The 17,644-nt window shown below is 30.4% G+C and overlaps 1 protein-coding gene across 6 annotated transcripts in view; it reads left to right on the forward strand.

The window, feature by feature from the left end:
* Positions 1–17,644, forward strand: part of LOC129913267 (dual specificity calcium/calmodulin-dependent 3',5'-cyclic nucleotide phosphodiesterase 1) — a 499,680-nt gene that overhangs the window by 410,143 nt on the left and 71,893 nt on the right. For all 6 annotated transcript variants that reach the window (XM_055991869.1, XM_055991857.1, XM_055991865.1 and 3 more), the window contains one exon: positions 13,798–13,947. In XM_055991869.1, the coding sequence (XP_055847844.1) occupies positions 13,798–13,947 (150 nt within the window). The remainder of the gene's footprint in view (positions 1–13,797; positions 13,948–17,644) is intronic.

Consider the following 17,644-nt stretch of genomic DNA (forward strand, 5'->3'; position numbering starts at 1 on the left):
GTTTTCTTTTGTGTTATTGCATATTATAGACTTTTATTATCAGTTAAGGCTTTTAATCCGTTTTTATACAACGTAGTTGTTTGATATCTGATAAGGTTTCATATACAAAACAAAATGAAATGCTTTTAGAAATAATTGACGTATGACCGCTTTGTTGAAGATATTTTTTTGTAATCTAATCTTTCTACAGTGCGACTCAAATGATTTGATGCATTTTTCTGAATTTTAATGATAAAATTGATATATGTTAGTGAAATTCATCACATTTTGTTTTCTTGATACTGCGTTCCAAGGGCAGCAATAACAGTTAGAAATAAAGCAGAGAATTTTACCGACGACGATTTTGGTCTAAAATCTGGCCAAAAACATTGGGGCACATTTTTCACATCAAATAGGTACCAAATGACAAAAAAGTTATTCGGAAGGAAAAATGTTCATATTCTTGGTACAGTAAAACCCACTTAAGTGCTTTCCCATTTACCTCCCGACTAGCCGGAAGAAAAAAAAATATAAAAAATCAAAAAATGCACTTACAATCTTGTGCTATAACTTTTCTTAAATTTAGTAATTCATTCTTTATTTTGTTTTTTGACTAAAGTTGTTTCATTAAATAATTTTTGAGGAATTAAGTTTTAAAAATGAAATTTAGAAAACAAATTTGTTTCGTTGATTAATTGATTTTGTTTGCAATATTATGGATATATTTATATCATTATTTTTTTACCTGGAAGTTTTTAGTCGAATACTAAAGACTTCATTCTAAGTTTAGAGTTCCTAAGAATTAAAAAAAAACTGCAACTTTATTTTATCCCCGGGAAACCATGTTTTTTTTTATTTGCATTAAAATTTTGTATTTGCATTTTTTTAAATTTTTAACTGAATGCATTTTATCTCAAGAATATCGTGTTAAAATTTTAGGTATAGGTATTAGAGACAAATTGACCAAGTTATGAGTATTTTAATACTTCGCTTACAAACTTTTTATTCGACCAGTTCAAAACTTTAATTCGTTCTCCCCACAACTAATGTTTTCAAAGCCGGTGTACTCAAAACTACTGTACAGATTCTTTTGAAATTTGAAACACTATTTCTATACATATTGTTAAAGGCTTCCCTGGAGAAATTTTCTCAATAATATAATACTTATAAAAATCTATAAGTAAGGGTCACTTTTGAGGAGTTTTTGGACAATTTCTTAAAATGCAAGATTGTTCTACATATCCAGCAGTTCAATAATATATAGGTTAGGCAACGTTGCAAGATTGTTCTACATATCCAGCAGTTCAATAATATATAGGTTAGGCAACGTTGCGGCGTGTTGCGCTATTTTAAAAACACTAATGTTTAAAAAAAACGAAAACAGTGAACATTTTTTAAGTATGTACTTCAACCCCTCCGTATGAAAAAATAGAGTTGCATATACAACAAAATTTTTTTTAAAGAATACCATTCATACCTTGATTGTCTATGTCCATAGCAAAATTTTTCACCAAAATCACTTTCAAGTTAAAAAAAACTACTAGAAAAAAAAATTCGTGTTTACCCAAATAGTCGTATATTTATTTTTGAGATGGAGCTTTTCATTGGAAAGGGATGCAACAAACAATAATTTCGCACCCAGAAATAGACAAGAGTTTTACTCAAGTTCTTTCTGTTATTTTATTCATATATTTTAGCAACTCTTATGATTTGATTTGCTTTAAGTATGAACCAGTTATAGGGGGGGCAAGTGCCCCCGTGCCCCCCCCCCCCTGGATCCGCCCTTGCTGCGTTCGATTAAAATTGCTGGAAAAGGGTTCTTAAAACAAAAATAAAATAAGTTGAGTGCCTTTTAGCTGATAAACAATAACAAGAGCAAGTGCACGATTTATCAGGATTGCCCTGTAATAAGGGAGAATTCTCATCAGATTACAATTCTGCCACCCTGTTAAAATGGTATTCAAATGTACTTACTTATAGGATAATATTAATAATCATTCCACATAGGATCATTCAAATACAGACAATCATAGGACAACTCATCATAGTCAGCTTAAACACAAGTGTGTTTGACTTATTATAAATCATAAATTAAAATCAACATTTTTGTTCATTTTCCGTTTCGGACTGAAACTGAAATGTTTTAGCGCTAAACTATCTACAAGGTTAAATGAAAGGTCTCAATTAGAACAATATTTTGTTATGTGGGCACAGGGTTGTAATTCTTGTTAGAAAAATACATATTATAATGGCTTCACGCATTGTGCAGTCTTAAAAAAAAAAATCAAGTTGCTCTCGGATTGTTACTCTTATAATAAGGGTTCTATGATCGCTTCATCAAATTTAATTATATACTTAAAACGGAATAGTACGAAATAGCCTGATTATATTTCATTATGTGAAGAAATAAAATGCACGACTGGGTTTCACGTAGTTTGTTGTTATCGTAAAAAGCCTTTATAAAAAAAAATTATAATTTGTTTGTTTTAGTGAATTTCATAAATAGTGTACAAAATATAAAATTTGTTTTTATAACTACTTAAACTCCGTTTTAAACGATTTTTACCACGGATCGGGGTACCTATGCCATCAGATTTTTTTTAAGTTTAGAAAATCATCAAAAAAATCATATTATTTTAAAGTGGATCTACACAAGAGAACCACACAGTTTTTTTGTAATTTAATCTGATCAAATCAGACCTGTCATAGAATTTGTGTTATATACGATATTTTGATCTTGGCAACTTATAAGTTATGAGTAACCCTTTGTTTATTTTGAGAAAGTAAGGTGTAAGAAAAAAATTTCCTAATATGTTTTTTGCCAACATTGACTTTTAATTCTTTTCGGTAATGTTAGTTCGAATATTAGGGGAGAATGAGACACAGAAGATTTATTTAAAAAAAAAATAAGGCATTTTGCTAAAAAATAATAAGCAATAACTTTAGAGAAATAAATTCAAATTTATTGTTTTTTAAAAACGCTAATAGATAAGGCTTATTAAATTTCCGCGTTTACTATTTAAAGACATTTCCAATAAAAATTTTAGGTTTATGAAGCGAAGAACGTGAATAAAGTGGTGGTTTGTGCAGTTTTAATTTTTTTATTTAAATACATATTTTTGTTCAACGAAAAATTAAATATTCAATGTTGTATGGCAGGCTTACCATCTTTTCGTTTCATACGGTACATCGTCGCCCTACTATTGAAGTGCCGTATACGCCATTTTTACATTTTTTGGAAATCGAATTTTTATCTTCGGAAAATTATTGCGAAAGATTTTTTAAATTTGACGTAAACGCCAAAATTTGGTGTTTGAGTCAAAACAATACTTGAATATCTCAGCAACGTAAAAAGATGTAGCCCTCCTGCTATGCGACTTTGTAAACTTTGCTCCTGGAAAATATGCAACACAGAATATTAACTTGCTCACATCTTAAACTGATCAATGATGGTTAAGGGGCAATTTTGCCAAGCGTGATTTTTCTCATGTAAAGGGAAATGTAATAACGGCTACCGGCAGCGGGTTTATTACGCCTTTTGGTTTTTATAACAACCTAAAAGTCTTGGTGATTATATGTATTTCTGTGATTATATTATTTAAACACATGAAAAATAAACAGCAATTGATTTGTTTGTATAAACAAAAATTTAAAACTGTCATGACCAATGGCCATTAATTTCTTTCAATCTCGTTAAAGTTCGACACACTAATCGTCTTGATATCACAATAAATAAAATTTTATTACAAAATGACTCGTAAGTTATAAGAAAAACTTTGGTAATAAATTACGACCTAATAAGTTGTTTATCATGTTTGAAACCAAAAGATATCGATTTTGATTTGTATAAGTATGTATAACCTTAACTAATAATAAAATCAATGCAATAAAACTTAAACTATTTGTTTGGCAATGTTTTGGAAATCTGTTTTTATAAATTAGCTACTAGTGTGTCATTGGAAAGAAATAGTAAAAAACTTCAAAGAGTGAGTGTTATAATCAAAGAAAGTTTATTTTTCTAGAAGAAATAGTTGAATCATCAATAAAATGATTTTTTTAAATTTTTAGGTTAAATGTAACCTGTATGTTTTGTAAACATTTTTTTTTTTCTTTCTTTTGCTTGCAATACAAAAATCAAACAAACCACAAATTTAATTCAACAAAAGCACTTTATTTTTTTTTTTTTTTTTTCAAATAATTTAACAAAATAATATCATTTACACTTATTTTCATTTCATGACTAAGTCTTTGAAAATTATATCTTAACAGGGTCCCATTTTTGAGGTCAAAATCTGTCCAAGTCCTCTAAGGTTGTCGGCAACACAATCAAATTCACATGGATTATTGTAGGTAACACTGTCTGAACCACAAACTGGATCGTAATTCCTTGGACATCTGCAAGCTGGGATTCCATTGACTGACAACGCCAAAGCGAGGAAAATAGCAACAAAAACTGCGATGAACTTCATGATTCTAACGATTTTTAAACTGATTGATTAGCAAAATTGATTGCGAACTGCTTTTTATACTTGGAAATCGAATCAAAAAAAACTTTATCTTTGATTTGATTAACAATCGTCTGATAGTATAATGAAACACTCAGGGATTTTCAAGTTGATTTTATTTGTTTTATAAATTGATTAACTAAATAAAAAATAAAAAATTAACAAAGAACTTAAGTGTTGTGATTTGATTTCGCAGAAGGAAAGTTGGAGGGTTTCAGAGAAGTTTTACAGACATTACATTTCAATTTGAATGAAAAGTAGTTATTAAATAGGAAATTTAAAACACTTCAAAATTGTTTTTAAATTTCCAGGAACAAAAAAAAAAACAATGTAAATAGTTTTCAATGAACGAACTAAATTACTAAACTAGACATGCTCTTGCACTATAATTGGCTACTTTGTTGAAATTTCTGACGAATATGTGAAAACGTTTAACGTTCCAGAACTAAACCCTCAAAAATCTATTTGTAATTCGTGATATTATCCAATATCTGTGATATATGTATGTAGCGATAACCGAATATACTGATCTTGGTATTCTGTTATACTTAGGAAAGGAATCCATATTATAACGCTGGAAAAATTCACCACAGTAATCGGTGATATCTACGGAGGTAACCCGTGATATTTACCAAATTATTGTATCATCTGTGGTATACGTGTATTGCAGCAATCCTGTGATATTTATCTTGGTAATCCGTGATACTTAGCTGAAAATTAGTCGTGATATTTACCAGATTAATCTATAATAATTATCACATATATTACAATCCATTATATAACCACGTCCAGCTGTGATAGCCATCAAAATAGTTTATGATAGGAACTCACCACAGTAATTCATGGGAATTCTGTGATATATATCACAACAAAAACATTACTGTTAAAAAAAGAGCCAAGTTCTCTTATATTGAAATTATGCTGGCACAAAAAGTACTGAGATGTAAAAGTGTACCAAGTTCTAAAGTTTGGGTTCAAATTCGTATCAATAAAATTTTGATTGTTTACTTGGCAATTTTTGAAATAACTTTAAAAATCGATAATTAAGAAAAATTGTCAAGAGAACAATCAAAATTTTATTGATACGAATTTGAACCCAAACTTTAGAACTTGGTACACTTTTACATCTCAGTACTTTTTGTGCCAGCATAATTTCAATATAAGAGAACTTGGCTCTTTTTTTAACAGTAATGTTTTGTGAGGTGTTTGGTTTTGACCAGCTCAACAAAAGTAGCGAGTTTGAAATTTCTATCATCTTTGGTGTGGAAGTTAGAGGGGGGTCGAAAATGGCCTGAGTTATTTCCTGTAAATAAGGGTGTAGTGCCAAAGTTGCTAGAGAACTTGGCTGGGCACTACCGTGCCCCTTGATCTGAGACATCATTGTAACTCACAGAAGATCCATTGATATACCTAAGTTATCTGTGATATTCACTAGCTATGCTCAAGCAACCCGAGTTTTTGTGATATTTACCTAATTTTCATGTTCTGAAACATGTCAATCAATTAAATTTGTTGAAAAATATTGCGAAAATTTAAGATTAATCATCACATTCTGTGATATTTATCTGAGACATCATTGTAACTCACAGAAGATCCATTGATACCTAAGTAATCTGTGATATTCAGTAGCTACGCTCAAGCAACCCGAGTTTTTGTGATATTTACCTAATTTTCATGTTCTGAAATATGTCAATCAATTAAATTTGTTTAAAAATATTGCGAAAATTTAAGATTAATCATCACATCCTGTGATATTTATCTGAGACATCATTGTAACTCACAGAAGATCCATTGATATACCTAAGTAATCTGTGATATTCACTAGCTATGCTCAAGCAACCCGAGTTTTTGTGATATTTACCTAATTTTCATGTTCTGACACATGTCAATCAATTAAATTTGTTGAAAAATATTGCGAAAATTTAAGATTAATCATCACATTCTGTGATATTTATCTGAGACATCATTGTAACTCACAGAAGATCCCTTCATTCCTAAGTAATCTGTGATATTCACACGCTATGCTCAAGCAACCCGAGTTTTTGTGATATTTACCTAATTTTCATGTTCTGACACATGTCAATCAATTAAATTTGTTGAAAAATATTGCGAAAATTTAAGATTAATCATCACATTCTGTGATATTTATCTGAGACATCATTGTAACTCACAGAAGATCCTTTGATTCCTAAGTAATCTGTGATATTCACACGCTATGATCAAGCAACCCGGGTTTTTGTAATATTTACCTAATTTTCATGTTCTGACACATGTCAATCAATTAAATTTGTTGAAAAATATTGCGAAAATTTAAGATTAATCATCACATTCTGTGATATTTATCTGAGACATCATTGTAACTCACAGAAGATCCCTTCATTCCTAAGTAATCTGTGATATTCACACGCTATGCTCAAGCAACCCGAGTTTTTGTGATATTTACCTAATTTTCATGTTCTGACACATGTCAATCAATTAAATTTGTTGAAAAATATTGCGAAAATTTAAGATTAATCATCACATTCTGTGATATTTATCTGAGACATCATTGTAACTCACAGAAGATCCCTTCATTCCTAAGTAATCTGTGATATTCACACGCTATGCTCAAGCAACCCGAGTTTTTGTGATATTTACCTAATTTTCATGTTCTGACACATGTCAATCAATTAAATTTGTTGAAAAATATTGCGAAAATTTAAGATTAATCATCACATTCTGTGATATTTATCTGAGACATCATTGTAACTCACAGAAGATCCCTTCATTCCTAAGTTATCTGTGATATTCACACGCTATGCTCAAGCAACCCGGGTTTTTGTGATATTTACCTAATTTTCATGTTCTGACACATGTCAATCAATTAAATTTGTTGAAAAATATTGCGAAAATTTAAGATTAATCATCACATTCTGTGATATTTATCTGAGACATCATTGTAACTCACAGAAGATCCCTTCATTCCTAAGTTATCTGTGATATTCACACGCTATGCTCAAGCAACCCGGGTTTTTGTGATATTTACCTAATTTTCATGTTCTGACACATGTCAATCAATTAAATTTGTTGAAAAATATTGCGAAAATTTAAGATTAATCATCACATTCTGTGATATTTATCTGAGACATCATTGTAACTCACAGAAGATCCCTTCATTCCTAAGTAATCTGTGATATTCACACGCTATGCTCAAGCAACCCGAGTTTTTGTGATATTTACCTAATTTTCATGTTCTGACACATGTCAATCAATTAAATTTGTTGAAAAATATTGCGAAAATTTAAGATTAATCATCACATTCTGTGATATTTATCTGAGACATCATTGTAACTCACAGAAGATCCATTGATTCCTAAGTAATCTGTGATATTCACACGCTATGCTCAAGCAACCCGAGTTTTTGTGATATTTACCTAATTTTCATGTTCTGACACATGTCAATCAATTAAATTTGTTGAAAAATATTGCGAAAATTTAAGATTAATCATCACATTCTGTGATATTTATCTGAGACATCATTGTAACTCACAGAAGATCCATTGATTCCTAAGTAATCTGTGATATTCACACGCTATGCTCAAGCAACCCGGGTTTTTGTGATATTTACCTAATTTTCATGTTCTGACACATGTCAATCAATTAAATTTGTTGAAAAATATTACGAAAATTTAAGATTAATCATCACATTCTGTGATATTTATCTGAGACATCATTGTAACTCACAGAAGATCCCTTCATTCCTAAGTAATCTGTGATATTCACACGCTATGCTCAAGCAACCCGAGTTTTTGTGATATTTACCTAATTTTCATGTTCTGACACATGTCAATCAATTAAATTTGTTGAAAAATATTGCGAAAATTTAAGATTAATCATCACATTCTGTGATATTTATCTGAGACATCATTGTAACTCACAGAAGATCCCTTCATTCCTAAGTAATCTGTGATATTCACACGCTATGCTCAAGCAACCCGAGTTTTTGTGATATTTACCTAATTTTCATGTTCTGACACATGTCAATCAATTAAATTTGTTGAAAAATATTGCGAAAATTTAAGATTAATCATCACATTCTGTGATATTTATCTGAGACATCATTGTAACTCACAGAAGATCCCTTCATTCCTAAGTTATCTGTGATATTCACACGCTATGCTCAAGCAACCCGGGTTTTTGTGATATTTACCTAATTTTCATGTTCTGACACATGTCAATCAATTAAATTTGTTGAAAAATATTGCGAAAATTTAAGATTAATCATCACATTCTGTGATATTTATCTGAGACATCATTGTAACTCACAGAAGATCCCTTCATTCCTAAGTAATCTGTGATATTCACACGCTATGCTCAAGCAACCCGAGTTTTTGTGATATTTACCTAATTTTCATGTTTTGACACATGTCAATCAATTAAATTTGTTGAAAAATATTGCGAAAATTTAAGATTAATCATCACATTCTGTGATATTTATCTGAGACATCATTGTAACTCACAGAAGATCCCTTCATTCCTAAGTAATCTGTGATATTCACACGCTATGCTCAAGCAACCCGAGTTTTTGTGATATTTACCTAATTTTCATGTTCTGACACATGTCAATCAATTAAATTTGTTGAAAAATATTGCGAAAATTTAAGATTAATCATCACATTCTGTGATATTTATCTGAGACATCATTGTAACTCACAGAAGATCCATTGATTCCTAAGTAATCTGTGATATTCACACGCTATGCTCAAGCAACCCGGGTTTTTGTGATATTTACCTAATTTTCATGTTCTGAAACATGTCAATCAATTAAATTTGTTGAAAAATATTGGGAAAATTTAAGATTAACCCATCACCCATGGTTTTCTGTCAATCTCCGGAAATACAACAGACTTACATATTGTTATCCCTCAATTTTGTAAAATAAACACTTTTTTTTTACAACAAAATAAAATAACACATTTTAAAAATATTTTTACCGAGAGTACATAATAAAATTTGTTACTACGAGGGTAAACAAATTTTATGACTATACTCCTACCAAAACCTACTTGTACTCTTTTTCTTATGTGTACCATCTTAAATTCTCGGAATAAAGCCATAACAACTTTACAAACAGCACTTACCATTATATGAAAGCAACAAAGCACCGAGAGAACTATAACAGAAAACTCTTCAACATGACCAAAACACTTCACTTCATCCGAAAGTTGGTTACCAACCACCAGGCAACCAACAAGAAGCAGCATCATTCTTGATGGCAGTCGGAAATCTATATACAGCCAACAGTTTTTGAAAGCACACCACTCTTCTTCCATCAGCGAAAGGCATTAAAGTGAAATAAACATCCAACCACATCCCCAACTCTGTTCCGAGGCCGAGAGCAGTTCTACCTGTTGAAGCACATTTCATTTAAAGTTGGAAAGCGGGGGAGTTACTGCTGTAGACATTGTTTGTGATGTGATAAGGGTTGCCATGATGACTGGTTTTTTGTTGTTGTAACTTTTAAGCTTTAAAACAAACAGGTTTTAAAAGAGCTTTATAAGGAAATCTGGTAACCTTGGTTGTTTGGTGTGGTACTTGCTATGATAGTTGATTGCCATAACATTTCCAATTTTGACGTATAAGTGTTTTCAAACATTGGGATAAGCATACACATTGTTCCTGCTCCTGTTACACTCTGTGTGTTTGTGTTAAAAATATTAAAATTTTGAAGAAAAATGAAAAATAAGCAATTTATCCCTGGCAATATGGAAAATGTATCTATAAAAAGCCCCCGTTTTTTTTCGTTTTTCTTTATCCTTTTATGATGAGAATATGATTCACTAAAAAAAAATGGAAAAACATAACCTTCAAGCCATCATTGCTTTTGTAAATGTTTTGATGTGACATCTTAATCCTGTGTTATTCTTCTTCATCCAAGACCAACAAATGTGTAGGATGTATGCTGAGCTAAAAGAGTTGTTTTACTTATGCAAGTATTTTCATTTTTATTTTCCTGTTAGGGTTTTTATGGTTTTTTTTTTGCTGGTTCTCATAAAAAAATCATACTTAAAAAAATTACAAAAATTAGGTACAATGAACTTCTGATATTAAAGATTGAACTTTATGGAAGGATGTGTATATAATTACCATATTTTTGCTTAACTACACTTTTCGTTCAGGCTGTTTGTGATTAAAGTAAACTTTAGTTGCGTTTTCAAGCTAGTATGTCAGTAAAACAGGTTGTTCCAGTAATAATTATCACAGCCTGTTCTGTTACGTATCACGGGTTTATCTTTTATATGTCAGAGATAAGTAAGAATAGTATCAAAGTTTGTCCCTCTGTCTTTATAATAAAACACTCTGATAAATATAAAACATCACTCTGTTATGTATCACAGATTTTTTTAAGAAGTATCACTAATCGCCCTAAAGTATTGATCACTCCGTTATGTATCACAGATTACTCTACTTACTCCCAACTCGGTAGGTATCATAGAATTCTCTCACAAGAATCACGTACTCTCTCAACAAATCGCTCAAGGATTTTTTTTTTTGTCCAATATCACAGGATAATTTTTGAAGAACCAATATTTGCCCCAGTACATATCACGGATTTCTCTGCTCAATAACACAAGTTGTCATAATGTATGCCACCCATTTTTCGAGAAAGTATCACAGATTGATTTGAGAAATTTCACTCTTTCTGCCATATACCTACATCAAAGATTACTCCAATAAATATCACAGAGTTTGCTGCTAATGCTAAATGCATGATCATGAATTCCTAAAAATTAAGACCTTTATGAAGTATCAACCAATAGTTAACAGAGAAATTATCATTTACGTGAATCAAGTTATGTGATTTTTCTTTAAGCATTGCTAAGTAATAATCAAATTTGCAGATAGAAAATTTACTTAAAAAAACTAACTGTATGGATGCTTAATTATTTTTTCAAGCATGACGCAGTTCAAACAATCCACTTTATTTTGAAAATTCGAAAATATTCACATAACTCTTCAACGTTCCGAAAATGCAGATACCTATAATCGAGTTTGTTGAAACAAGTTGGAACTTTTATTATTTATTGTTACTCAATCTTATTGAATCAAATGATATTTTTGAAAGTATGGGCACTTTTGAAGTAATGAAATTTTTAGCCATGTCTTCAAAAATGCCATATAATTATATTTTATATTTTCTTTTGCTGAATTATAATATTATTATTTTGTGGTTGTATTTCTTCCCTTATAAAATAAAAAATGGCGTTTTTATTTGAATTATAAGGGAAGAAATACAACCACAAAATAATAAAAATGCCATAGTTTGAAGCATGCCCCAACTTCAAAAATGCTTTACCTTCAAAAATATCAATTTTAAACCAGTTCCTTTTTAAAGGTAAGGCATTTTTCAAGGTAGGGCATCTTGAAAATAGAGCCTGCTTAAAGCCTTGTTGAAGATATGGCATTTTTAAATGTAGGGAATTTTTATTTTAAGGTCCTGGCTACAGCCCTGAAATAGGGATCGGGTCAAAATTCTGGCTTCAAAATTCTGCTTTTTTAACGAAAATTCTGTTTTTCAAAATTCTGCTTTTTTTGTATTCTGATTTTCAAAATTCTGCTTTTTAAAATTCTGCTTTTCAAAATTCTGCCAGCATTATAATTGAATAAAAAATTCTGCAAATTCTGTTTTTTTTTATAGCATATGCGCTGACTAAAGAAAAATACACCTCATTAATGTAATTCAACATTGGTACTTTCCTAAATTTTTTTGTTTAAGTGTCGCAAATATTTTTTAAAATGCATTGACTGACTTTCTTTCAAATAAAATCTATGTTTAACTTATTGGAACCGATGTTGTTTGATACAAAATATTCCTTTTCTTATTCAAATTTTTGAATATTCATCTTTGTTTGATAAATTAAAAAAATTTTAATTATTTTCGGAAATGTATTAAAAACTTTTTCTTAATATTTTCAAATTTATTTATTTATAAAACAAAAATTAATTTGCTTTCAAAGAATGACAAATTATGAAGGTCATCAAATATCAAATAAGCAGAAAATTTTTCAAGAAGATGATTTTACAAATTTTTGCAAAAAAATAAAAAAGGGTTTGGAAAATGTTAAAAAGCGCGCTTTTTAACATTTTCCAAACCCTTTTTTAATTTTTTGCAGAATTTTGAAAAACAGACTTTTTAAAAGCAGAATTTTGAAAAACAGAATTTTGAAAAACAGAATTTTGAAAAGCAGAATTTTGAAAGCAGAATTTTGACCCCGGCAGAATTTTGACCCCAACCCCCTGAAATATACTCTCAAACCAACCTCCAAATATCCCTTATCTACTTACGAGACAGTATGGTAAGGTTTTTTTTCGCTTCTTGACTAAAAAATTTCCAAAATTCCTACCTGTTTTGAAGAGTTTCCGGTCGAATTTCAGGCAGAAATTTTTTGGTTAGTCCAAAATGAATAAATTATATATCGTTTAAAAAATATTGTTTTCTTCAAAAATTCGACCTTACTCACATAAGTACCTCCGCGAAAACATTTTTACCAAAATCACTTAAGGCGCTTTCTTAAAAAACGAGTTTCCTCTTAAAGTTGCAATTTTGTCTGCTGTCGTTATTATTGTTCTTTAAGAATTTACTTGATTTAATAATTCTAAACTCTTAACTTGAAAGAAACTTAAACAGTCGTCTTCAAGCTACATATGTAAATGACTTTTAAATCCCTTATTAAAACCAGTTCAACACATTTCCGGTGTTATAGACCAGTCCTTACCCAATAACTAAATCAATTTAAATTCTTATTCTTGTTGTCACATAAATGTCCTTAAATTTAATAATTATGATTTAAATTCAATTTGATTTAATATTCATTTCGTTCATTTCTGTTATACAATTTTCATTTAGAATTTTGTGAAATAAATTCAACTCAACTGGGACAGCTTACTTTTCTCTTGCAGTAAAATAATTTTATATTTTCATAAATTCCAAAACAGCCAGGGTTATAAAATTCACTTCCAGCTGTCATCATTCACACCCACACCCTTTCTACAATACAACTTATACCCAACTTGTGTGCTCTGTTTTACTTCACCTCTTTTGACCTTAAAAGACCTTAAGACATAGCTCTTTTACCAAGCTCAAATGTAAAATAGGAAACTTTCGTCCTTTCGAAAAAAATTCCCCAACTTCAAGGATATTTTTTTGCTTCTCATCATAAAATAAATAAAATTTAAATATAAAAAAAAATAACTACTCCAATCCTATATTTCATCAACATTAAATTTTAAATACAAATTTTCCTATTTTTTTTTTGTTCTCTTTTTCTTGCAGTTGCCAGTACTCCAGAGAATCGAACCGGTCGTGAGGATACTATCACCTCCCTTTCGGATAGAAGAAGCAGCAGTGGAGTGGAAAGATCAAAATCAAATAGTCCAACTGGTTCCCAGCAGAGTGTGGCACCAGTAAATGGCCAAGTGTCAAGTGAGTATTTGGACTCAATTGAATGTTGCGTAATCAAATTAGAAACATGTTGAGGAAAGGCAAGAGGCCATCATCGTACCTATCTTTTTTTGTGTATTCTCGTCCTTAATAGGTCCTTACAAATTTTTGCTCCTACGTCCTACGTCCTCCACAAGGTATCTTGTCATTCAATTTTCGAGTAAATATTATTCCACCTACTATTCCCCTCCCACCTTGGAAATGTTATAATCCTCGGTCTTTCCTCTTTCTTGCTGGATGTTGACACGGTTCGTCCTTAAACTGTGCTCTAGGGCAAACATTGCTAATAAGGTTGCCATCCTATCTGTATCTTTATCTTTATTCAGTTTTAAGAGTATACCAGAGTACCTATAGAAGATTAAGATTGTTTGCCCTAAAGCAGGAGACTCCTTAAAATTTTCTGATGACGTCGTCGTCATCATCTTTCGCATCGTCTTTGGTCCTGGTGGTAGTGGTTGGTGACTCCAACAACGACAACGAGGATGGTAAATTATTAATTTAAATTTATGAATAAAATGGAAAAACGAAATGAAAAATAGAAAAAGAAGATGAAGAAAAATGTAAAAAAAATAAGAAAGTGTTTTATTATTATTTGTGTTTGGGAATGGAAAAAGACGATTTAATTTCCCTTTTGCATGTTGAAAGGATCAAAATAAAGTGGGATTTACCATTGCCTGCAATTGGTATTATATATCTCCAAACAACCTACACTTGTTTCATTTTTTTCCTTGTACTTTTGTTTTTTATATTTAGAAATATGACATTTATCCTTCCTAGACAGCTTCCTTTGCTGCAGGGAGAAAGGTTATCCTTTTTGTAACAAAGAAACAAATAGAAAGAAAAACATAAGATTTACCAAGCATAAAGCTTAGAGTTAAGGCTCAAGGATGTTTCAGTTATTTTATAGTTGAGTTAATGCAGATGTTTTGCTTTGTTTTATTTTATATTTTTTTTATTCGTTGAGCAATCTTAGATGAAAAAAAGCATTTAAATTTATAGCGAGGTGCACTTTTGTTTGTTTTGTTTTTACATTTTTTTTTTTTTTTTTTTTTGTGTTTGAAGACATCGCATCCATAGAGTGAAATTAGCTTTATGTATCTCTATAAAACAATTATTTTCTATCTTAGTTCAAGTTTAAATAGATTTAAATTTAAATATTTAATTAAATTCAAGGTAAAAAAAAAACAAAAACTGAAAATCTTAGTGGAGCAAATAATTTTCGCTGAATCTTCGATTACATTTCTTCACATATTAGACAACAACTTAACGAGTTTTGTTGGTTCTAAGCGTTAAGAGTTTTAGATGGTGTCAGCGATAATTTTAAAAATGCGACAAATCTGTCTGTAAATTATGAAAAACATTTGGTCATATTTCTGATTTCGGATACGAGGTCACCAACTCTAAAACCATCACAAAAGAATATTTTGGTTTTTGTGGCCAAAATCTTGTGACCAGTGACCTAAACTTTAGATTGAAATAATTTAGTCCTTGAGTTATTAATTTCAACTTAAGATATATTGGGTAGTTAATAAAATATACGAAGATTCAAACAGTTTTTGGAAGAAAAAAATCAGTTCGTTACAAATTTGTCTTTAATGAATTACCTCACACAAAAATATAACCTCGAAAACAGCCAAAATGACGTTTTTTACATTCTATAACGGTAACATTTCAAAAATAAATTTTTTTGACCCCAGTTTTAAATTCAGCAACCCAAAAACCTTCAGAAAAGTATATTTTAGTTCTTTTGGCAAAAAATTTTGTTGCCCAATATAATCAAAGTCAATTTTCGCAAACGACAAAGCCATATTTCTGTTATCCGAATTTTTGTAGAAAAAAAAACTATAAACGCTGTGTTGTGTTGATTTTTTTGTCAATTTGAAAATTTGCCAGGTGAAAAAATCAAAATTTCACCGATAAAAATTTAGAAATAAATCAAAGAACTTAACACTTTCATATCTCAGTGCTTTTTGTGCCAGCAGACTGATTTTCCAAATCAAAAAAATCAAGCTCCTCACAAAATTTCAGCTACTTACGATGAGTAGTTTCTGAGATATAGGGCCTCAAAAATCGGAAAAACCATAACTGACTTACTGACTCACTGATTCACTGACTCACTGACAGATCATCAAAATTATGGAGAACTTCCCACTATTGTAGAAACTTGTAATTTGGCACGTTGATGGGTCTTGTGGGAAAAATCGAAAATTTGGGATTTTCAGTTCAGGGGGCGTGGTAACCGCCCATTTTTGCTTAATTTGCATCAAATATTTTAGAGCACTTCTGATTTTATCGTAGAATCTTGAAACTTGGTAAAGTAGTAGAACTGGTAGTTTATACAAAGAGAAAAAAATAAAATTTGATAATTTTAGCCAGGGGCGTGGTAACCGCCCATTTTCAGTTAATGTTCATCAAATATTATACTTCTGATTATCATAGAATCTTGAAATTTGATAGAGTAGAGCTGGTAGTTTATAAAAAGGAAAAAAATTTAATTCTGTGAATTTAAGTCAGGGGCCGTGGCAACCGCTTATTTCCGCTGAATTTTCATCAAATATTATAGAGCACTTCTAACTATCGTAGCATCTTGAAATTTGGTAGAATGTTAGACCTGGTAGTTTATACAAAAGAAAAAAATTTTAATTTGAGAATTTTAGACAATCCCCATCTTCTCTGAATTTTCCTCAATTATAGTGATTTTAAGTTCTACAGCAAAACCTTGCAAAAAGTAGTGAAATCACAACAAAAACATTACTGTTAAAAAAGGAGCCAAGTTCTAAAACTTGGCTTTAAACTTGTATAAATAGAATTTTGATTGTTTTCTTGGCAATGTTTCAAATAGCTTTAAAAATCGGTAATTTAAAGAAAAATTGTCAAGAGAACAATCAAAATTCTATTTATACAAATTTAAAGCCAAGCTTTAGAACTTGGTACACTTTTACATTTCAGTACTTTTTGTGTCAGCATAATTTCAACATAGGAGAACTTGGCTCTTTTTTAACAGTAATGTTTTTGTTGTGATCTATATTTATTTGGTTGTTTTTAATGTGTTTTTTCATGTTTTTTTTTTTAATTTAATTTTGTTATTTTAAATAAACTCCCAGTCCTACCATTCTTCAGGTATAGTTTCAAAATTCTGCGATAATCAGAAGAAGTGTTCCATAATTTTAGTATATTAGTTCAGAAAAATGCGCGGTTAACACGCCCTACACAAATTTCCATTACTTTGATGGTCTATCAGTGAGTCAGCTAATAATGATTTTCAGTTTCAAAAACTACTAATAACTAATCCCGAAAATGCTTAAATTTCCTGAGGAGCTTGTTTTTCTACCCCAAAAAAATAATGCTAGTTTGGAAATTCTGAAATCTTTGTTATAGAAGTAAGAGATGGAATAGAAAATGTCATGAATTGTTTCCTGTAAATCAGGCTTGTCAAACTCAATGGCATTCACGGGCCAAAATAGCAGGATCTAAATTTCTATGGGCCGCAAAAAAAAAGATATTAGAATTTTTACGAAACAGATTTATTTTTATAAAAGAACAAGAACAATATGTAGTAATATTAATGTTTTCTGCCTGACACTTGGCATCTCTTTTCTGTACCATCTTCTCTACTTGTGATGAAAATTTTTTAGAAGTTATTACTTTTAAAACAGACACAAGGCGTAGATCTGTTATT

Source organism: Episyrphus balteatus, chromosome 1 (assembly GCF_945859705.1).
Source record: "Episyrphus balteatus chromosome 1, idEpiBalt1.1, whole genome shotgun sequence".
Classification (NCBI taxonomy): Eukaryota; Metazoa; Arthropoda; class Insecta; order Diptera; family Syrphidae; genus Episyrphus; species Episyrphus balteatus.